Source organism: Nymphalis io, chromosome 1, assembly GCF_905147045.1.
Source record: "Nymphalis io chromosome 1, ilAglIoxx1.1, whole genome shotgun sequence".
NCBI classification, from domain to species: Eukaryota; Metazoa; Arthropoda; class Insecta; order Lepidoptera; family Nymphalidae; genus Nymphalis; species Nymphalis io.
The window spans coordinates 4,877,472-4,903,090 of NC_065888.1; the positions used below are offsets into that span (position 1 = coordinate 4,877,472).

General features: G+C 33.6%; 1 protein-coding gene across 6 annotated transcripts in view; it reads right to left on the bottom strand.

Annotated features, from left to right (window-relative positions):
• Positions 1-330: 330 nt before the first annotated feature.
• LOC126780880 (uncharacterized) overlaps positions 331-25,619 on the bottom strand; it is an 81,658-nt gene continuing 56,369 nt past the window's right edge. For 5 of the 6 annotated variants that reach the window (XM_050505584.1, XM_050505591.1, XM_050505567.1 and 2 more), the window contains 4 exons: positions 8,971-9,159; positions 8,162-8,391; positions 3,529-4,338; positions 331-3,443 (listed from right to left, as the gene is read on the bottom strand). In XM_050505584.1, coding sequence (XP_050361541.1) covers positions 2,778-3,443; positions 3,529-4,338; positions 8,162-8,391; positions 8,971-9,159 — 1,895 coding nt within the window. In that variant the 3' untranslated portion in view covers positions 331-2,777. The remainder of the gene's footprint in view (positions 3,444-3,528; positions 4,339-8,161; positions 8,392-8,970; positions 9,160-25,619) is intronic. The other variant, XM_050505600.1, reaches the window with a different exon arrangement.

A 25,619-nucleotide genomic window follows, 5' to 3' on the forward strand; every position in this document is an offset into this window, starting at 1 on the left:
GGGCCGGTTGGCGTGGTTGGTAGATACTTGCCTTTCATGCTGAAGGTTCGATTCCCACCCAGGATAGACATTTGTGTGCATGAACATGTCTGTTTGTCCTTAGACTGGGTATAATTATCTATATAAGTATGTATTTACAAAAGAAAAATAGTATATGTAGAGTATCAGATGTCTGGTTTCCATAGAACAACTCTGCTTAGTTTGGGATCAGATGGCCGTGTGTGAATAATGTCCCAGGGTATTATTATTATTATTTATGATTTGGGATAGATGCATAATAAAAGACATATTAAATATCGTAGATACTATATTCATTAAATTTTTGTTTATATAATCGAATGGAATAAACATTTAGCCAATTATTTTCAATATCTAAGCAATAAATGCTTAATTTTCATGTGAGCCTAGTGACGTAGCTTTATGATAAAAACCTTAATTTAACATTAATAAAATATTTACATTATTTGGATATATCATCACAGCTTCACAAAACAAGCATAACATCGAAACAACAAAACATTTTATAGCGGTTACCACTAGTGATGTGTTTAAAAACTATAAAACAATACAAATTAGAAACCGTAAGAAAAACAGCCTCAATGTGTAAATGCGTAAATACTGTAACATTGTATTTTTATATATATCTAACTAATTTCCGGCATGAGTTGCCTCTGAAAATGTTTCTTTAAACAATTATACCATAGGAGTTGCTCCATCTATTGTATGTTGATAGAACTAAGCGTGAAATGTTTACGCTAGAACAACAATGTACAGAGTTCCAATTCAATCCGATAAATGAAACGCGAACGTATTGAATACAAACAAAAATACGCATTAGTTTTTGTATAAGATCAACTAGTCAGAGAAAGCGGTTACGCAAGATCAAATCAATCATAAATTGTTAATGCAAATAAAAGCAAATGGGTGTGTTTTTACACGACTGTCCGTTAAAGAAGTGTAGTGTATGTAAGACCTAAAATGTGGAGTCAAAATAAATGGCCGGTATATTAACAACATCAGATACGCTGACGATACAGTCCTAATAGCATCATCTCCTGAAGAGTTACAATTAATTATAAGCCGTGTTAATTAGTGCAGTGAAAACGCTGGTCTGCGGATGAACACATCAAAAACGAAGATCATGGTAATATTTAAACATACCTTCGATGACGTTGCTATAATTGTAGCGGGCCAAAAAATTGATAAGGTGCGCAAGTACAAAGGAGCTGTGAACAGGAGATGAAAACTCGCATAGAAATAACTCGAAGTTCCTTCTGCACGTTAAAAAAAGTACTCTGCAATCGAAGACTTAAGATCCCTGTGCGCATACGATTCCTATATTGTTACATCTAGCCTATACTTCTTTACGGATGCGAGGACAATTAAAGAAGACCTCAAGAAAAGTATAGAAGCTTTCGAGGTATGGGCATATAGACGTATGTTGGCCATTAGTTGGACTCAAAAGGTCTCGAGCGTGGAAGTTCTGCGACGTCAAGAAGACTGTCAAGAAGAGAAAAGTTGCATATATCGGACACGTGCTTAGGCATGAAAAATATGAACTTTTGCAACTCATTATGATGGGAAAAGTTGCGGGAAGGAGAGCTGTTGGTCGCAGAAAAAATCTTGGCTGTGCAACATCCGAGAATGGACGGGAATCGCAAGTGCTGGCGAACTCTTTCGCCTCGCGAAGAACAAGAAGGAGTATTCAAAGCTGACTGCTAACCTTCGCTAGTCGAAGTGGCACTCGAAGAAGAAGAAGACTATATATGTATGTTTTTAATGTTAGAACAGATTTGAATGAAAGGGGTTTCGTTAGAATCCTTTCATCATCCCGTGTGACATTGGCTGTAAGTTTTTAAATTTTTTGTTTTTTTTTATGGCAGAAAGTCGTGTTTTTTTTTTAATTTTGGCGTCATCAATTATTCTAATTAAAATATTGGTAGTTATTCTTGCATCACTTTGTTAAACAACTTATCAGACAATACTATTGTACTATGACAATAATTTTGGTAATATCCTATTATTATTTTATATATTCAATCTTTGGATTGAGTACTACATAATCATGTGATAGAGGAATGTGCGTTATCATTATACATTGTAATATCACTTACATTATAATAACATCTACGTAAATACATACAATAAACCTTTAGAGCCCCTATGAGCAAAAAAGTTAGAATATCATATTAATGTATATGTGCAATATTTTATTATCTATATAACTTAATGACTCATATCAATCTATAAGAACGTTGCTTTATTTTAATTAAATTTTTACATGTTATGTAATAACCAATGGAAACTTTGGTATCTCCATTTTATTGTTTGCTAAAATTTACAGCTCATACGTAATAATATCGTAATATTTAATAAATAAAACATAAAGATTATATTAATAATGTACAAAACAACTGTACTAAAAGTACATTTGAGATTCAACTACTACATTGTGAAATTATTCGAAGCGAAGAATAATTATATTTATAATGTATTTATCGGCTTATTTATATAGCTTTAAAGTTTATAAAGCGAATCTATTTTTATTACGTCTTGGAAGAATTATTCTTAAAACTTTTTTTAGACCCTCTATAATGCTCGGTCGCGCTCTTACTGCCATAATATACACTAGAATGGCACTTTTTATACCATAAACGATTCATATTCAGTCTTTCGTCTTAAAATTTCCTTCCAAACACACACATAATTTGAACCCAAACGAAGACAGCAGGTTCGAACTGTTTCGTTTAGTATCTACTTAAGATACAATTAATTGTTCAAACCAATTTCCTCTCGGCAATAGCATGGGGATGTCCAGGATGCGAATAATGTCCAGGAGATGTCGGTTCATAAAGGGACATCTTCAGTCGCTTACACTTTGCTCGACGATTTTTGAACCAGAACTGTACATTTTTCGACTCGAGTCTTGGAAATTTCTGCCTGTAAGGCATTCTGTTTAATTCTTCGGTATATTTGAGAATTAAGTTGTGCGAAGGATGTGTATTCATTGAGAACCATTGTTCAAGAACCGGAACCTCAGAGACTGGATCGATAAATGTACGGTTGCGTTTGCGACGCTCATCAGATGCTCCAGCTAATGCCAAGTTTAAACCACTGGCACCTTCTCCAGGGACACCTCCAACACCAGGAAAACCGCTCATATATTGACTCATGTACATTATGCCATGACCAAACATTGGATGATTTGGTACCATGGGAAAAGGTAAGCGATCGAGGTGAGGGGAAGAGGGTCTGTAATGGCGTTCTTGAACAACTTCATCATCAGAAGCGATGTCTGGATCATCACCAACGCCATTTTCTTCTTCGGTATTGTTATTATTGTTGTTGTGTGAACTATCACTGTTTTTAGTTGGAGATCGTTGTGGAGAAGGCATATGATCAGATTTGCTCAGATCCCTCGGTTCTTGCTTAATATCATGAACCTGTAAGACGAAAACAAATATAGAATATTGAATTACAAACCTTTACACAGGATTTTAGGATAATTAAGTAAATTTGCATCAATACCTTGATTATATCCGGTGGCTTAGGGGATTCCTTAGTAATTTCCTCCCCGTCGTGATGATTATTCTTCCTAGTGGTAATGAGAGAAAGTGGTGCATCTGGACTCTCGGGTCTATCATCTGGATTTAAATCACCACCTTCGTCTTCTAAATCAGAGCCAGCGTTGGATAAATTGTCCTCTGACATTACTGACATTGGATACCTTCCAGGACTTCCTGTCAGTTGCATTGGACTCTTCATAGAATTATGATCTTGAGAACTGTAATTGTCATTGCCAACCATTATTGATCCATTTGTTGGACTGTGGCTTCTACTGTTAAAACCATTTACGCCAAGATGTCCCAGACCACCAATATTGCGCAGTTCTGCCCGTTTTTGAGCTGCTCTAGCATTCTTAAACCAATAAACAACATTATTAACATCTAAGGGTTTACGCCCTCGCCTCGACTCTAAATTATTTAATTCTCGTACATATTGCTGAATTTGCTGTCTGCTTGGATGCTGATTGTCGGAAAACCAGCGCTGTAGCTTTGGTAGTTCTAGTTCTGGGTCAAAGCTAGTCCTCATCCTCGTTTTTTGGGTTGGATACTGATTTTGAACAGTTTGTAATGCTGGGTGTAAATGGTCGGGAAGAGGATTTAAGGTAGGTGAACGGTTTTTTGGGCCAGGAGATGGGTAGCGTCTGGGAGGACGTGGTGAAACTTGTGCGCTCCACCAGGACTCAAATTTACGGCGAGTTTCTTCGCTCGGTTCATGAAAATTATGCGGACCAGAAGATCTATCTTGTCCACGGCAAATCTGGGCAAGTGTCACCTGCAACAAAATATAATAATATTAAACTTCAAACAATATTTACTAACATAAAATAATATATCGAACAAAACAAAAATAAACAATTTTAGTCGATTTTAAAGAGGCCAGTCTAACCAGTAACAGATACAGAGATAATTATTTGAATAAACGAACGGAGCATTGTTTCACAGAACATCGCCATTAGATTATGAAAATATTAGACCGGTAAGGTTGTTAATGTATGTGTCATGAGCGAGCGACCGACGCGATTCTGATGCGAGGAGGTGTTTACACGGTGGTTAGTGCACATCACTCCTTCGCTGCCGCCGAAACTTCAATCATGGCTTGCTCTAAAACAATGAGCGGGAAGGGCGTCTTTGCAATTAGCATCCACCCACAAGCCTTAACAAAGAGCCGGCACACCAATATGGGCTAAGTGGTTGTACTATAATGTTTCGACAGACTTGATGAGAAGAAATCTTTTCTTTTCTGTTCAAAGAAATGATGTTTGTACTTGTTTTTCTTTTATTTTTTCTCTAATTTCACTGTTCAGCGCTAAATTACAAATCTTAATAAAATATAGCGATTAGTAACGAAGTTATTGGAAAATAATTTAATTAAGAAATTAGATATCAGATTATAACTATCGCGTGGTTTGTTTATACTGCAGTTATGCAAGTGACTGCTCATATCACGAGATTACATAGAACAATGCCAGTGATTACATCGTCAAGTGAGATGTCAGCTCCAGCCATTGCCAAATCAAAAGCAAGTAAACTGTAAGTATTACACATCCAGATTGTGCTTATAAATCATGTCAACGCAGAGGCATTAGCGCCTAGCCCGTGTGATACGTTAATCCAGTTCTTTGTTTTATTTTTTTAAATAGTGCGGTCATATTTGTTTTCAGATATTGTCTGCTTCAGTTGCGCGCACGATTTACGAGAGCTGGCATCTGTGTGATAAGTTTGTCACGTGTAATCTGCCTGCGTAATTCAGTATATTATTGCGAACATAGCTCGTTATAAATATAGTTACTAAGGACAAATGAAAAGACAATGTACTTAGTGTTATCTGATATTAACAGTATAGTATTTGTTTACGCTATTTTATGTTACGCTGTTTTTGAAACAATAAAAAGTGGGGGCGATTTTTCTTAAATAAAATTACACTTTAGTAAAAATACTAAAAGTCCATAAGTAGATTTATGGTTCAAAAGTGATCTCTTATTGGCATCTTTATACCCCTTCCGTGAAGTATTTCTCGAATGTCTTAAAAGTTTATTCGGAATTAAAATCGAAGTGGCGCAAGTTGAAGCGCAATAAATTACCATAATATCATAGAAGCGAGTTCATCTGCCGTTTAACCTAACTTCGATGTTCGAGATGTTTGATTATCTAGTCCCAGTGGGACTTCTTTTGATCATTTACTCAAGACTTTACTCACTGTTACTTCGTTTATATCTTTTAAATTGTGTACAATGGAAAAGTTTGTATATATATTTATTGTATTTTTTTTTTTTTATTGTTTAATGTGCTTGAAGATTATTAGGTAAGAGATAACCTAAAACGAATTAAAATATATAACGCCCATTGAGCGCTAACCTCGCGTTTAATAAGATTATACGGCATTATTTTATAGCGATAATAAGATCAAAAGCAGTTCGTACATCTAAAACTCCTTTTAACCCTCTTCAAGTTAGTAAGACGGGGGCAACACAACGAAGCGCTTTTATTTAATGGCGGTAGCGATTTACAATATTACGCTCAAAAAATATTTGATTAATGTACAATAAACTAATACTTCAAAATAATATATGAAAAGTGATATAATATTGAATAGAAAGAATAGCTCTTCGTATTTTTTTTCTAAGAACAGAAAAGTAAAGTTTTCTACATGATAAACTGTTTTATTTACTATAGATCAAAGAAACAAAGTTTTTTATAATACTTTTAGATTATTTATATAATTTATGCTTATCTGCCGTTCTATACGCCTCCGCATTTAATATGATTCCGTACCAACCCTTTCCAACAAGGTGGATATTTAGAAAATATAATAAGATTCTCGAGAGCGGATGAGTCTGAGATTCAATTAAATTTATTATGTATGAAGATCCCGCGTGTGAGGAAGGTGCTCATCGCGTCGACAAATTGCTCTTTCTTACGATACTGATAGGGACGTAGAAATACTATCATTCTATTATTTAGTGAAAAATATAGAAAGTAAAATAAAGAACACGAAGAGTAATTTAAATAACCTGAAATCTGTAATATTGCAATTGCAATACGTGTACAAAAAAAGTAAGTTATAATAATAATATTTAAGTATAAGTACACAATGATTTAGTTTTGGTAACTTACACAGCACATTTCTAGATGCAAACATATGATACAATAAGCCCAGTAATAGTCACACAAATTATCTATATGTCCGTTTATTAATTGGATCATTTAAATAACACTTTTATCAAAATAGCAAGACCTCGAAGCAAAGAAACGAAAATGAATTTCGTCATTGTCAAGAAAATTTCTATTAAACATAATTTCGTAAAGACGCAAATACCTAAACATGAAAACAAATGCTTCCTTAATTCTTCCCTCGTTTGATGATCCTTATTAACAGGGACTTAGACGTAACCTCGCAAATTGTAACGACCTCCTAAATTGTATGTCTACTTAGTGGGAGTTTGATAATCTGTCTTCATCGCGAGTTCTTCAAATCCGACCTGATGAGCACGTTTATGTGATGTTTTGAGAAATACTTAAAAGTCGAAGTGAAGCTTATAAGATGTTTGGCTAATGAATGGAAACGTATAAATAATTCATCCTCTTAAAGGCAAATCTCTTTATAATATACAAATAATATTACATTCATTTGTATTTTTAATTCGTAGGCGTCATAAAACATAATAAAAATAAAATCTATTAAAATTCAAAATAACAATACAAAATAAAGTAAGCTGCTTTTATATAATATATAATATTTAACAACTAGAGATATTAAATGATTTTAGATTATAATAGTTTGTGTAATATTTATAAAATATTTTTATATTTTAATAATAACAATTACACAGTTATTATAAAATAAAATAGCAATAATAGTAATCCCATAGCCAGTGTAAATATTTCAATTGGTAACATTCAGTTAGCAGTTCAGGAGCTTAAATATTGAAAACAATGAGTTCCCGGTAATAAGGGGGGAGGTTTAGTAGGGGTGTATTGTGTACGGGTCGGGGTTACATTCAGGTATTAAAGAACGTAACATTGCCGGGACAGTGGGAATCTGGCTCAGCTCAGTGTACCGAACGCGCTTTGTCACCAAGAATTTAGTTTTAACGCTTCATACCGCGTTACTCGCAAATATTTGTTTTAGTATTACGATTGCGTAGATATATTCAAAGTTATGGGGTATAGCATACAAGGTAATATGTTTTGGGCCCTTGCTTATTCTAAATATGTCTATGAGTTTTCAATTAATTGCTCACGATCGTAAGATGGTACACTTTGCATTCGACTGACATTGATACGAATTGAGCAAAAATAGCACACGTTTTTGATACACTTTTGGAGATTACCGATTTCGTACAAAATAGCTGCTAATTATAAATATATGATACTGTTTTCGAGTCGTATAAATTTTAATTGAAACTAATTCCATTTTCAAATTTTGCTTTGCATTCATTGTTTTTTTATTATTATTAATAATATCCCTACAGAGTTTTGTCCTTTTTGAGTTAAATTCTAATACAAACAGAACCAGAATTTAACTCCCAACTTTTCTTACATACTTTATTATAATTATGTGGCGTTAATTATTGACATATTTTTTATTAAATTACCTCATCTAAAGGGCATCCCGTGGACATTAATAGAGGTCTACTCTGTACCAGCAGCAGTCTGAGCAGCTTGTCTTTGATGTCCTGTAGCGGAGTCAGTCTAGGTCTTAGTAACTGGATTCGAAGAGTTGCTACCGTTGTCAGCTCTCCCAGTACTTCGCCGACGGTCGCTAGTGGTCCATCTGATATACGCTCGAATGGGAGTGGCTTCCAATTGTTTATTACCACTGATCCTGATAACAATGAAATGATATATATACATGGATATATACATTGGTTTTATATAATAAATACACGAATACTGAAATATGAAATTCTTAAAATAATTAACTATTGGGTTTCTTATCGGGCTCTTTTTTTGGACATTTACATATAAAAACGATTATAGATTTGCAGTTATGTTGAAAAAATTATAATTGAAACGTGCTTTTATGAGCTTCCGGGTTTACTGGTGGTAGGGCATTGTGCAAGCTCGTCTGGGTAGATACCACCCACTCATCAGATATTCTACCGCAAAACAGCAGTACTTGGTATTGTTAGGTTCCGGTTTGCAGGGTGAGTGAGCTAGTGTAATTATAGGCACAAGGGAGATAACATCTTAATTCCCAAGGTTGGAGGCGTATTGGCTATGTAAGCGATGGTTAAAATTTCTTACAATTCCAATGTCAATGGGCGTTGGTGGCCACTTACCATCAGGTGGCCCATGTGCCTTTCTATTCTATAAAAAAAAAGTTATAGATCAAGTTATTTTTAAGAAGTTATTTTGTATAAGATTATTTTAACAATGTTTTAATTATTAAGCCTGTATATACCTTTGGCAGAGGCAGCCAATTCATGAGGATATCCCAACCTCATCATAGCAGCTGGTACGAGTTCGTGAAAAGCTGTGGCAGCGGGGATGATCACATAGCTGTCCGTCTCCACGACAGCTCGCCTTCTCCAGGCGCCCTCTTCGAGAGACGCTACACCTTCCACTACACAGTGAACTGGCAGAGTTTTACCTGAAGAAAAATAATAAATATAGTTTTGATTCATAGCAATAATTAATGTCTCCTAAAAATAGTTGTTTTTTATATCAAATATAACTACGCTATGAATTTATATTATAATGTACCTACATATTTGTTCAGTTTTTATATTTTATCACCTTTTAATGATCTAAAACACATCGTTTCCTATTGAAATAGACTTATAAGCTGTATAGATCCAAGTCGAACTGACGGTTGCTGCTCTGGCAAGCCGACTTTTTTTTAAAAAGAAACCATCACATTTTTAAATGTCTTTTAAAATAAATTGATTGTATTTTAAAAGGCCTTTTCTGTTGAGTTTAAAAATAATATGAAGGAAAAACTTCCTCCCTTAGTAGCTGACTGAAAAATCAGAAAATTAAGCGGTAGACGACGAAACGTTGTCGTTAAGAAGGCGTCTTAATTATTTAGCAACTTTTCAAGCGAAAAAGCAATGCTTTTGACTTGCTTGCGAGCGCGGCAAAAAACCGAGGGAAATGTTAAAATAATAATTAATCCTTGTTCTATGTCGGCGCGGCCGTTCCGAGATTGCTTTGTGTCGATGCTTTTACCATCCGTCTTTGTGAGACGCTTCTTTAACACGATATTAAATAGTTTTTGCCTCACTGCTCTTTTTACTCACTGGAGTTAAAGTGTACTATAAAATTAATGAGAAACCCTTTACCTATGATTCTTTTTACAATTCTGTTAAAGGAATTGTTATTATGTTCATTCTAGGTAATTAACTAAAACAATGAAACCCGAAACACCCCAACGTGCTGTAACAATAAGTCATCAAAAGTTTATATAATATGAACAATAGTAATTCGAATATCGAATCTGCATAAGACTATCCGGGCGGTTCAGTAAAACGGTGGCTTTGGAATATTATATATTTCTGCCGCATTAATCTCTTAAATACGTGCGCTTAGTCGGGAAAGTTGTAACCCTTTTAAATAGTCTAAATTTCTCTAGCATAGTAATCGTGTAATGTAACTTTCAATAGTTTTAGTCGGTAAGTTGTTTAGGCGAGATTTCAAGGGTTGTTCGAGGTTAGCACCTATGTTTTAGTTTTGCGCTCGGATCAGTTGAGATTTTGTCGTGGACTCTCCGACGCGGTCCGTGGCCTCTTTAAGCCCAGGCTTTGGTGCTCTGGACTTTATTAATAACCGGAGATACATATCGAATCGGACAAAAGCGAATAATAGCTTAATTAAATTTTAGTTTAACGATGTAAAAGTTTAATCGAAAGAAATATTTTAAAAATATTTTTCATATTTCGGAATACTTTTTTGAGTCGATTGATAAAATAGTAATATAGACTTAAAAAAATTTAATTGGTCTCATAAAAAATTCAGCAACTAGTTCGAACTTGAATTCAGTATTAATTAAATATATTTTAACTGGTTTAGCGAATTAACATAACATTTTATCTCGTGCTTGATTCGTATTTGAATTAATCATGTTTATAAAATATTTGCAGATTATAATATTCTCGAAACGGACTTAAAGGCTAAATATAAAATTTCGTCATTATAACGGATTTGTGGCTATTAATATTCAACATAATTATTCTTTAATGTTTCATTATAAATATATGAACACATCCATATGTATGTATATATATATAAAAGTATACAATTAATACATTAATTTATATGTATGTTAATGCATATAAGTGATATATATATATATATATATATTACATTAATCTTAAAAATATCTTAAATTATATCTTAACTGTTTTATTGGCCTTATAAAAGGTTGCAGATCCCGCGGTCCTAGCTTCATGCCCAGGTCAGGCCAATAAAATGTTATTAAATATTTTACGTAAAAATTCTCAGAAGTAGCCATTTGTTTGGAAGTTGGTTGAGTTACCACTCCCGTAACTCGGAAAGCTGTTAGCCGTTGTATCGAAATGTATTGACATAGCTACGTATCTTTAATTAACTCTATTGGTTTACACCTAAAGCTTCCTCATGACGCTCCGTCCATTGGCGAAAACCGTATAAAAATCCTTACGACAGTTTATGAGTTTTTTGCAGATAGACGGACTGGCGCGGCGGAAGAACTTTGATTTATAATATGTAGTGAAAATGAAAAATCGTCTTGCTCGATAAACATCCAGTCATTTTCTAATAGACAAGATTAGACACTTCTAACTAGGACGCTAATCGCCTGAAGAACTTGTTCTGTAAATTGCGAAGCCGAGTACGATGTTCATTAGCTAACATAAAATAGCAATTAGGTTGATAGAGAGAGAACGATAGATACTTAGCTCCGCTCGAGAGAGGGAGAGGGGGTGAAAGCTTAGCCGATCTAAGCGCTCTTGAAAAGAGTTCAGTTAACAAAGGGTACGATGTCAAGAAGCGTACGAGTAGTGTGAATTTTAACTGTAGACTTTGGGAATTAAGTTTGCTAAGTACGTTGACGGCTTGACGGGGAGATAGTCTTAAGTACATAAAGGTTAAATAGATATGTAGGATTATATTTAAATTTATTTATTGAAATAGTATTCTCGAAATCAAAATAATTGACATAAGACAATATGATTGATGTTATTTAACAGGTCAAAAATATTAATAATATGATTTGACCGACAATACCGACGTCACAGATGAATACGTAAAGTAAATATAAGCCTACATATATATATCAATAAATATAATTAAAATACGTTTTATTTAAATAGGGTCTCTTTAAGAGTCATTATTAAAAAACGACATATCTTGTCAATTATATTATAACCTCGAAAATGAGCACTATGGGATGACCCGGCATGAATCTTCTTGGTAGTAGAGAATGCTCTAGCTACCACCACCGCTATAATAATATATTTTACCGCCAAGCAGCAATACTTACAATAGTTGTGTTCCGGTTTGAAGGATGAGAGTGTAACTACAGGCACAAGGGACATAACATCTCATTACCCAAGGTTGGCGACGTATTTGCGATGTAAGTTTGTTATATAATAAATATTTACGACACCAATGTCTATAGGTGGTGTTGAATACTTATCATTAGATGGCCCACTTGCCAGTTAGCCTATAAAGGCAACTGTATTTGAAAGAAATCAAAATAAAACATCTGAATATCAGTAGTTAAATAAATAATAATTTATAGTTAATATTATAATGTTTTTGTTTTACCTGATTTTTTTTTTTTCAATTTACGTTATTTTACGTTTATGTACACTCTTCTATTCAACTTGGACTAATCAACCCGTTTATGCTGTCGTTCTAAGCACAAACGTCTAGTCTGACTATTAATGCTATCATTACTAAGATGAAAGAATGTAAATAAAGATATAGAACAAAATAAAAAAAGTTAAATAAAAAAATAGGTACATAAATAAAAATATTAATTTCTATTTTATTGTGCGTATAAATTACGATAGTAACAGCCTGTGAATGTCCCACTGCTGGGCTAAAGGCATCCTCTCCTCTTTTTGATGAGAAGGTTTGGAGCTTATTCCACCACGCTGCTCCAATGCGGGTTGGTAGAATTCACATGTGGCAGAATTTCAGTGAAATTAGACACATGCAGGTTTCCTCACGATGTTTTCCTTCACCGTAAAGCACGAGATGAATTATAATCACAAATTAAGCACATGAAAATTCAGTGGTGCTTGCCCGGGTTTGAACCCACGACCATCGGTTAAGATTCACGCGTTCTTACCACTGGGCCATCTCGGCTTTTTTTGTACAATTACGATAGTACAAAACTATATTTCAACTTTAGCAATAAATCAAAATAGATAATTTATACAAATAAAAAATACTAACTTCTTAATTACAGCCACGTCAATCTGCAATTGATTGCGCGTCCGTTAATTAACGATAAATATTAAATTGTAATTATCCTAATATAAGTAGATAATTATAAGACTAACTACTTTTATGTTGAATTAATCTCGGAACGAACACTCAATGGATTTACTACGGTGAGCTTACCGAGTGGTCGGTGGCAATTTCAATCCAAGATATGTGCTTGTCTATGTTTTAGGTATCGAATTCGCTACCGTTTCATAAATTTTATATTTAATTAATGAAAAATCGATAAAACTATAGTGTTAGAATTTCGTTAATAAATATTACATTTATATTTAATATTAACGCTTTATTTATATTTAAAAATTGTGTTCATAATTTTTGCATTTTCGATTTTAGATCGCATGTTAAATATATTTAAGAGTATTCTACATACGCATACCAACTTAATTATTAATGAAATCATACAACACCATACATGTCGTTACGTTAACAAGATTAAAAAAATAGATATGGGTGTATGACACAGCAAGGGATTCAATAGGATTCGCGTGAGTCGCTTTCGTGAGCGATGATCTACTTAGCGGATAAATCGTGGCGTGCCGGATGCTGAAACCTAGCAAATACGAGTAATCGCGTGCGTTCGTGTCTAACTGAACGTGTTGTTCGTGTAAATTATGTGTTATACAAGCATAATAGGAATGTCACATTTGTGTCGACTTTTTGACAAGTCGGACTATGATAAAATAATTGGGTTTATATAATTCACGTTATTAATAGAAAATAAAATATTAATCGACTCTTGATAATTTGAATCCGGAACTGAAATGCAATTGTACGTCTAAACGCCAGACTTGTGATCAAAAATTTGTATTATTAAAATTACATAATAAAGTATATTTTAAAAACTGGAAACACTATTCATATTATTACAAAGTATTCTTAAAGAATAGCTCTACTTTTTTTGTAAGAACAAATTAGAAACACCCCAGAACATCGTAAATAGAAAAAAGTGATATGCGACATTGACAATAATAATTATAACATTTGAATGATACATGAATTAAAATACCGTTATTCAATTTTCAACATATAACCATTAGATAAATAAATGATATCGTAGGTTGATAATATATAATTTACTATACAAATTGTATGGCGTTAAGCTTTCATAGGGCAAGAACAAATTTCGTTATTAAATTCAGTAAGGAAGCACAGAGTGACGTATGGCTAATGTCTAAGCTCGTCCAATAATCCCCTTTCAGAGCCCCAAACTTTCACCTGACCCTCAGACGGACTAAATCTCAACTAAACAATGCGATATACAAGTATAATATATATCAGAAACGGACATTGGTATGGTCGCAAAATGATGTGCGGCGCGAAGCGGAACTACTGGCAGCATCGCAATGTCATCACGCTCGAAAAATGAATAAAAAAAGATAGACTGTCCGTCAACGCTAAGAATGGTCGTACGTTTTTCCATATTTTAATAATAGTGATTGTTTAACACCTGATAGCAAGTGGTCACCAACGCCCATAGACATTGGCATTGTAAGAAATGTTAACCATCGCTTACATAGCCAATGCGCCACCAACCTTGGGACCTAAGATTTTATGTTCTTTGTGCCTGTAATGACACTGGCTCACTCACCCTTCAAACCGAAACACAACAATACCAAGTACTGCTGTTTTGCGGTAGAATATCTGATGAGTGGGTGGTACCTACCCAGATGAGCTTGCACAAAGCTCTACTACCAGTATATATATGTACATGTGTGTTAAAGAGTATACCTGATGTGTTAAAGAGGAAGACACTGAATGGATCGATTGGATTAAGTCGAACATTGAGGGAAGCAGATCCCCATTAAAATCAAAATTTCTCAGTGTCCATTATTAATCGAAGCTTTGAATTTTAAATCATTATAGTTTAAGCTGTGCGTAGATTGGCTGTCATGCATTATTTGCAATCTTATACAGATGTACCTACTAAAATCTGTTTTTTTTAATTCTATAAAACTAGTTTTCGCCTGTGGCTTCGAATGTGTGTTAGGTCCAGTAGTAAGGACTATGGCCTTTTCTATATCCCTGATAACGTGTTTGCAAAACTTCATATATTATTCGTATTTCTTATACATATATCTACGTACATTTTAGACAGCTGTTTACGAATATTAAATTCATTAAACTAATTTATCTCAATTTTTTAGCGAAATATCAGTCTAATTTGAGAAGTACATGTGTACGTAATGCTTGAACAGGTAACATAGCGCTTTCAAAGCGCTTTAATTTTTTTAAATTAATACATTAAATTTCACAAGAATTGGTCATTACTATATGGTACTTTATATTTAATATTATAACAAAGTAAATTCAACAATTAACAGGCTTAAAGAAACTTTAATGACTAGAACATAAGCCGTAATATTTACATATATTCGAGTTAATAGTCCTTCAACATTTTGGAATTTTTTTGTATATTTTTATTTATTTAAAACGACTATTTAGTATGTGACGGAATAATTTATATTAAATTTTTAATAGCGTCCACGTGCCGTTACATGGATAAACATTATACATTATTAAGAAGTGGTCACATTGACTTGATATTTGTTTAATTAATGACATGATTTCGCCGCTGACGTCACACATCGAATTCTTTTTGAAGAAACATTTTGTATAATAAAATTTATAATATTAAGGCGTTAATCTTTTCCTATTTGACGTAAATATAATCGATGGAATGATTTAATTTATTTCGTTTGATAATTTTATTTCTTATTTTAATAAATATATAATACGCTAAATATACTTTTTTGTATAGGCATTTTAATTGTAAAATAGTATTCCATTTCAAAATGCATTTATTTATATTAAGAACTTAAGGGTTCGAATTTATTTCATGAACATTTTACGTATATTTTTAATACGTTTATTTTTGATGGCATAGATGCCCAATTTATATTATTTTATGTATATTTTATACCTATGATAATGTTCTCCTGGGCGACTGCCAATTGCACAAATGTGTGCGCAATTCATTCGCTCTTTTAATCCAATGGTATGTTGGAAAATCAAACTATTAGAAAATCAATCCTGAGGAAGGCTTTCATTTTCACCTACTCCAAATATTCCAAATATTCGAATCACTGAAATAATTTGCACATATTTAACATATTTATTTATATAACTCATTATAAAAAAATACCACTCATAAATAATTGATCAGAAATGAACGCAGGTTACCGCGTGGGCGATTGGCGCCTAAACTAGATATATATCGAAGTCTAGCATATATATTCAATATAATTATATGTCTATACTAATAAAAATCTCGTCTTTATAACCAGTTTTTTTCCAAGAAAATAAAGCTAGTTAATAATTTAATGTCCTATATTTTGACTTTAAAATTAATTTTATGATATGATGTTAAAAAAAAACCACTCACTGCCAGCACTTGTTTTAGCCAATTGGTGTCTCATTACTAGGCTCAAAACCTCCAAATGGAGAAGATTTTGAGGAGGAGCATGCAGTATATTTTCATCTGATATAAGCACGAGACGATAATAAACACAAATTAAGCACATGAAAATTCACTGGTTTTTTGACCACAACATTTGTTCAAATTCACATGCTCTTACCGATGGAGTATCTAGTCTTTACTTATATTTAAGCAAATTATCTGTGTGGTCTTGGCAAAAATAATAGTTATATAAAAAAAAATTAACATATCAAGTAACATAAAATTATATACAGATATGTGACAAGCAGATTATTATTAACGAAATAAAAAAACCTCGCGAGCGGAATCATGACAACAGCTACGACATTTACTTACATTAAAATAAGTATATTAAGTGACATTGGGAATATTCAAAATCAAAACATCAGGGGGATGAAAATAATTCATCTCCGTTACAAAAGTAGCCTATCAATTTATCTGATGCCATGACAACTGGATCTTGTATCACCCCTCGAGATAACCGTAACAATTATTACGGAGGCGTTACAAGCTGTCAAGCGTTTGTGGTTTTAATTAAGAAACATTTCATCTTTTGTTGAATGACCTATTTGCGTATAACTTAATCATTGTTCTGTGTACATTTGTATGTGTGTGTACCTACACAACATTAGTTTAACAAAAGATCAATACGTATAAAAAGACATATAATTAAAGGTTTCGGTGTGTAACTGAAAATTTTCAAAAACCGAACGCCTGATCCGGTGACGAAATGAGCATTGACACTAACATTTTAGATAAGATAATTGGAGTTTCATACAACTGACAATTTCTACTTTTCTTGCCACTATAATAGGTATTTATGATTAAATTGACGCAATTATTATATTTTCATATATTTTATATTATGGATACGTTTTATTAAAGGCTGAAAATATACACTAGATTTTAAAAAAAAATGCCCTCGTACTATTCTTGTCAATAATTGAATTGGCCCACACGAAGCAAATGACGGGCTTCTTACAGAAAACAATCTGTCAATACTTAATTGCTGGGCTAAGACGTCATCTCGTTTTGAGGTGAAGTGTTTAGACTTCATTCAACCACGTTGCTTTATTGAATACACATTTGACAGAATTTCAATCGACGCATAAATATTCCCTCACTATATTTTTTAGGACGTAATACATCACAGGCAAACATTGAGCAAATGAAAATTTAGATAATTAATTTCTATAAAATCGAAACATAGAATATAATAGAATAGAATATGCTATATTGTACACCAAAATAGTTACTAAAAAAACATACTTAATTTAATATGCCTTCGCCGACCTGGTTAGATTGTAGTGTTATTTTAATTCATCATTTCGAAAACCTGCTATGCAAAATTAAATAAATTTATTATACGTCGTCTTTAATTAATATATTAGCAATGTACCAAGCGTCGCGAGATTGGAATTCAAAATAAGAAAACGCTATTCCTATCTAATATCGCTGCAAGCAGCCTAATTAATTTATGGTTAGCAATGAACAGGGGTTGGTAGAAGGAAACGTCATCATTATCTTAGCTGTTCTTGCGGTAAGTTACAGTGAACGCGTCGTGTCGTTCAGCCTTTTGTTCCGTCCCTCGTCAATCGGTAACACATTTACCCACTTACGACTGGGTGAAAACTCGCGAAACGAACGCTATTGTTAATATCGCTACAGTCACAATACGCCACGGTACGCTTATCGACTTCTACCCGTCAAAGAAGTTCAAAAGCTCGGTTTAGACGTTCGCTATCGTAACATCGTTTGTCAGTTTTCACCCGGAGCGACGATTGTCTTCGTTTTACAAATAACCTTTTTGGAGGGAAACCGTTTCCATTTTAATTGACATGGTAAAAGTATCATACGCTCCTTGGAGCAACGGAAAATCTTACAATACACCGCGTATCCGACACGAATGTATTCGACTTTGACTTGTCCTTGTTTAACGAACGAAGCGAACATATTTAAGAGTATATTTACGTTACGTCGTGTTCGTTCGTATATTAATCTCATTTGTGTAATAAAATCTGTGTCTTAGCCGAGCCCATGGTGACGAGTGATCCGGCCCTGAAATGCGTGCCTCTGCACGATAATCCTGTTAGGTTAAGAAGGTTTCTACATATTACGTGCTTTGCTACGCCTTAAGGATTAAAACGTCACATAACTCGATACCTAGCGGAGGGCTGCGTAAACCTTTCATCGATTTTCCGGTAACATAAGTAGAACCAAGACAATATTTAATCAACGCTACTATGAATAGATTTTCATTATTCGGCAGCCCCGGCGAGCCGGGCTTAAGCGATTACCTAAGGCAAAGATGCAACGTAGATTTAAAGCGAAGCTCGCCATGACAAGGTGGTCATCGCAAACCCTGGGATCTTTACGCCGGACAATGAAGACAAAGGACGTTTAAATTATTCAGATAAAGGAAAAGCGACTTTAATAACCATACATAAATACTATTTGCAAATACTTAACTTTGTCCGTCAATTTTGGTTTAAGACGAGTACTTTGCATGAGAGAAATCGCAGAACGTCTGGGAGCTAAATCTACCCTGCGGGCAGTGGGGGGCCTGCCATAAATAATTAATCTGGAACGATGTGCGTCGGGCGGTTTACTAAATCCTACGGCGGTTAGGCCTTTGGGGAGAAGGAATCTAAACGCAAAATTTTTAAACTACAAATTTTAGAATCACAATTGCATAATATTTAACTTATACACAAAATATATAACTATGTTAAATAATATATATTTAGTGCTCTTTCTGTCTCAGAAAGACTGATACGGTAATGTGATAAATCCCTTCTTTGTGCTGATACATTTTTATTACTTTGAAATACTACCTGGACTTTGCTCAGATCTTTTCTTGCGAAGAATTACTGAAGACAAATATATAGATAAGTTTAGAAAGCAAAACATTATCTTAATACAAAACTTGAACTAAATCTTTAAAGCCGTTTCCAATTTACACAAATTATGTATTTTTATATATACAAGAATTACTCAATAAATATAATTTTAATAACAATACAATAATTTCACATTATCAAATTTTTACTCGTTTGATTTGTTCAATCCATTCGCAATTTGTAATTTTTCAAATTCTACATTTATTATGCTTCTACCTTTATTAATTGTCGGTAAAAAGTAAAGAGGTCTTAATATATCATTGTGACAATTTTTCTACATTGCAAGGTTTATAGTTCGTGAAGCCCCACCGGCGAGCAACAAGCGGCGTCTTACGGCTCTACGGATCGGACATGGATTAGGCCGGCTTTACCCTCAAGACACTGTTAGATAACTACACCTATCCATAATACCGGCCATGTCTTCGTCGCTTACATTGTTTTATGTTAGTATTAGTTTGCTGTGCGTCTAGTGTGACTTTTTTTTTACTTATTCGATAACTTTATTCGAAAGTTTTAACGTTTTACCGCGATTGTATGGAATATAAATAGCGCCATCTAGTGACAATGATCGGAATTCCATACAAATCGAAGTAAAAAAACTCGCACTAGGCAGTTTGCCTATGTGTAGTGTTTTTATTGCAATTCGAATTTATATATTGTTTATAAAAATTACTTATGAGAAGGTTACTACAACTCATAAGTCATAAATGTCCCACTGCTGGGAAGAGGCCTTGTTAAGGAGAAGGTTCGCAGGTTATTACACTACGCTGCGCGATGCATGCTCTTAGATACACGTGTTATAGTTTTGCTATAATGAGCAACTGATGAATTACAAACACGGGTCAAGCACATCAAAACTAGTTGTATTTGATTAAGACGTGTTCTAAGTTCTACTTCTAATATTTAAGATAATTTTGATTAGAATCAATAATACTTATCATGTATTCATATTTTAACTTGTTTGTTGTTAGCAATGACCCTGTTTTTTTAATTCAAATGGAACTTTAAAATTTATAGCACAAAGCATAAAATGCATTCACTCAGTCAAGGTTTTCTTATAGTTTTATATCAATAACAGTTATATAAAATACATTTTAATTATTTTTATTTTTTGATAATCCAAATAATAAATCTAATCCAAAAAAATAATAATTTGTACCTCCTCGAAATAGTTTGAAAATACTCCTCGACGTAATAGTTTGAAAAATACACGTATTTACATAATATTCATGATATTAATAAAATATATTGAATTTAATATATATAATCGATTTTATCAAGTTAAATATTCATGCAAATTGTGTTAGTTAAATACAACCAGGGCTTTTAGCAAAAAGTTGAGTCAACTCTGTAATCGAGAGGTAACTCGATTGTGAGACAAGCTTACGACTGGATATTGGATTAGAAACAATTTTGTGCCGAACTTTGTCTTCACGGACTGTATACAATAGTTTATACTGTACATAATACATATATGTAGTATGTATATGATTTTTGTACATAAAATTATATGACTGATTATTACAAAACTTTAGCTTGAAATTTGGAAAAATATTAAAAACGAATTCTGCAAAATGTTGATCAGTAGGTGACATCTTTTGACTGAACTGCTGATATAGTCAAAATCTATCAATCAAAATTACCTTGGTGTCAGGTAAACCTATTGGGCACAAGATGCACTACTACATACAAATATATGTATATTCAACATGAAATTTGATGAAATAATAAGAATGAAACATATATTTCTAAGATCGATAAGCGAATGGACCACCTGAGTAAGTTGTCACTTTCGCCCTAGACTGAACTGTCAAACATACAAAGGAGCCCCTACACTGTAAATTTTATCACCTTTAAATCTGATCAGCAATACACTTTGTATTGTTTGTCAGTTCATTTTTTTATATTCCACATGCAAAGATCCGGGGGACAACGCCGGTGACAATATAGATAATTATAAAAAAGTTGTTATATAAGCTTACATTAAATTAAAATTTATGATAGAATAAGCATTAAAGTCATCAACTATTCTGGATATTATTTTTAAATGAAATGCCAAAGAAAATCTTCGTACGATATATGATACATGAATATGTCGAAATTAGCATATTAACGAATTAATCCTAAAGTTGTGATTTACATAAAAAAGAAAAAAGTTGCGTAATGGCCGACCAAAACACATTAAATAGCACCCATCAACACGGATTAGCATTCGCCATTCGTTGCTGTCGAAACATTTAATAATTTAGTAGATAAACGTATAGACTGGAACATCAGTGAAACCACACAATTCTAAATCGATATCGGTTGAAATGGCAACCAAATAATCTCTATGCACTTAATGAACGCATTTGAAAAGTTAAAAGCCTGTTAGGTCGCGGGCACGCAGAGCGACTAATTAACATCGCGCGGTAATACCGCCCAGTGTAGGAGCGGACTTAGCGGCATTATCGCCTAAATTGTCCTAATGTTTAGTTGCGAGCGCAGGTCATTAGTGATTTTGGATACAAATTTGAATGTATACTTTGATCTCGGTGCGAACCAATGAACGGTTCGATAATTGGCAGATTATAATTTACGGCCGATAATTATGTTGCTGTTTTACCGTATGCAGTATGACGCGTTGATATATTATTGCAAATATTTAAAAAAAAAAAACATACATAAATTTACTCGGTTATTAACTCCAATGAATTTGTCATTATAATTATTATAATGACAAATTAAGAAGTACAGCTAAGTCAAATATACGAATTACGAAATTGTAATCTTGAATGAGATCCAACTATTTCATTATAAAAGACATCGAACTATTAAGTTTATAGTGACAGTTAGTAAAAAGTTGCACTGAAAAATAATAATAATTTGAAACATTAAGGGGATATAAGCTTTATGAGAGGAATAGAGGATTAGATTAGCGAACAGGCAAATTGCGTGCAAATGTGAGAGTGGAGCTTTGAATCGCGCTGTATTTAGACGCGGGCGGGCGGCGCGACGCAGACAGACTCGATTTAGTAATTAATTTTACCGCGCGAAGTGCTCTAAATGCACTAGAAACTATAATCCTCATTAAAATGGGAATAGGCGACTATTCACTTTACCATCAAATATAATTTTGGCTTCTAAACACGGAATATTATTATGAATTTCCTGAATCCCGTGTGTGTGCGGCTCGCCTCGCAAATGTACCTATCATTTAATATCAACCCGTGCATCTTTTCAATTATTCATTTGTCTATAGAAGCACCGTAATTGAAGTAATGATTTTCTATTTTAATACTTAAAAGTTATACAATAAGAAATTAAATTGAATAATGTTGGCGGGGTTGTTACGTTTGTTTAGTGTTCTTATTTTAAATATATTTTAGGAAGGCGGATCTTGTACCTTATTAATGTTTTCCTTGATGGTAAGTGATTATGATAACCGAGACATTGGCAATGTAAGAAGTAAAAACAACTCCTATAACTAGACTATATATACCTTCAATGCGCCGCTATGGTGTAGATTTAAAATCTTACTCACCCAGCCATAGAAATTATTGGTGTTCAACTATAGAATAAATAAGAAGGTCATTCCCGCCCATATGGGCCTGCACAAAGCCCTACCACTGTTGTTAGTTTATATTCCATGTATATAGCGATGGTAACTGTCAAAACATTTAACTCACTACTATACTTACTGTGTTATAAGATAATAAATTAAATTTTAAACGTTGATATTGAAAAGAATTATTTAATTTATGAATGACAATCGAACAATATAAAGTAACGAAACGATCATTTTCATTTGTACGCTGGGCACTCAATTTTTCGCATAACGAACCACCCAATGAAAACACAAATTAATCTGCTCATTTTTTGCATACAATTTTATTATCATTGAGCTCAAATATCCGAAAGCGATGCATTTCACGACGCGTAATCCCGTGACACAATGATACTAACGGATTACTTGTGACGGGATTGAATTATTTCATCATAATAAAACTGCATTATTACTTTATGATACCGAAATTGAAAACGAAAAAGCGATTCGTTGTTTACACAGTTATATGTGAGTACAGCGTAGGTGGAAATAAAATCCAGAATCGATATATAACACGAGTGTGGAGAGCGCCTGTGTCGACGCGATATCCGACATGGGTTCGGATTAAGCGACGTCAAATCCGGGATTAAACAGGACCGGGATAAAGCGGAGCCGGGTTCGAGCGGAGTCCGGGTCATCGGGATTTCGCTCGAGCAATAAAAGTGTCTGCAGCCGATTTAGACTGAGCCCGTAGGCAATTCAACTCGGTTACCAATTGCTAGGTAATTTCGGCGTGCGAGCGTGATCTGTCTGCACAAAGCCGTTCTAATGCCCGCCAATGGGATTAGCCTACTGTCGTCCAGCCCTTACAATTTATTAGATCGAATGAGATTTTCAAATTAAGATAAGACTCCGATAACAACTAAATAGTCGCTCTACGTTTATCGATTTCAAAAAGCGAACTACACTTCGCGAATTAATGAACTATAAATATATATAAATGTTGGTACATTAACAAAGTGGCCTCGTTCATTTTATACATTCTCTTAATTGTAAATAATGTATGACATCAATGGTGTTTTTGAAATTGAAAATATATATTATTCAATTGAATTAGAAATCGTAACATGTTACGATTTGTTAAAAGTCTTATAGGAAAGTTTTCCTTTACTAATAAAACAGTTACGGCAACTACGATTGCATCTAGTCCAGTTTCCATCTTGTACACGAGAACCCTTCAGCAGATAATAAATTGTTTGCCCTCTGATGCATCAGAATAATTGGAGTTTTTCTAAGCTTTATCCGCTCGTTTGCAGCGGCCGACGTTCAGCCATTATAGGGGTACACTAATCCGGATTGGAGATTCATTAGGGCGAGATTATACTCTATTGAAATCTGGCTTAAGCGCGCGGGCATGGAGGGTAAGGGGGGTACAATGATTATTTTATTTAAACACGTAATACAATCTGAGCAATTTCCACATATGAATGACTTGAAAGTTTAGTTTTGTAATGAAAGTTATTTGTTCTTCCTGAAAGTTCCAATTAATTAAAAAATATCAAATTAACTGTAAAACAAAGTGAAACATTTAATATAATTTAATAACAATATATAACAAATAGATGTGTAACGCGACAAGAATAGTCAAGATATGGTAATGTACTCAATATTAGAGGGAGATTGAAAATGGTATCAATAATAAACAAGTTGAGAGGAAATTATTTATGCTTTGGGATTTAGGGTTTGTGCTGAGAAGAATGAATAGCAAGATACTTAAAGACTAATGAATATGAGTACTGATAGATGAGAGTAGTAGGGATGAGAGGAAGACCGTAGAAAAGTTGGATAGATTTTGTAAAGGTTATATGCATACAATAAGTGTTAATTTGAAGGTGGTCGAGGACAAGAGCATACTGCACCGATCCCAAGTATATTGGGAAGATTATGACGATGATGATAGAAAATAGATCAATCTAATAATTTTCTGCTTGATCAACCTTACATTTGTAGAATAGTATTCGAAATTAACCACTAATTTTGTTACAAATAAAAGCTAGATCAAAGGCAAAAATCGTCCCGTATTTTCCTTCCACATTATAAGTAACACACGACCCCCAAAAATAGCTAAAGCCAATTTATCACATATGATAATATTGGTTCGACTAATACCTTGAAAGAAACCAAAGGTAGGGAAAATCAATGGTGGCATTAAGTTATTGGATAAGTCGATGTGAGATACATCAAACGATTTCGAGCGAAGATGTAAACAAAACGCAAACATTTCACCGATGAAAAGGCTGTGTAATTACCTTGATAAGTGAACTCTATACCGCTTTGGTATAAGAAATATTTGAGCATTAATCTTTGATATTTGTATACTTCGTATTTATATATTTGTATACCTATGTGATACACTTACGTCGTACGTATGACTACCTTGTTGATTTAGTAGCTTTAAAGGCTGTAAACGCCGATAAACTGGGTTGAAACCACGCGTCGGACCAATAAAAACTTAGTGAGTTTTCTATCGAGAAATTCTTAATAGCAGCTCGTTTACAAGTTGACAGTGTTTACCTATACTCATGTGCTTCTAAAAGCACGTAAAGCCTATAGTTTTACGCCCATTAAACTTGAGGCGGGTTATTGATATATAGAAGCAGATATAGTTATTTTCATCGCGATCCAACAACGATACTAACACAATTCAACAATTTCTAAGAGTGGATCTTAGTACAATTTTACTATACGTCTATACA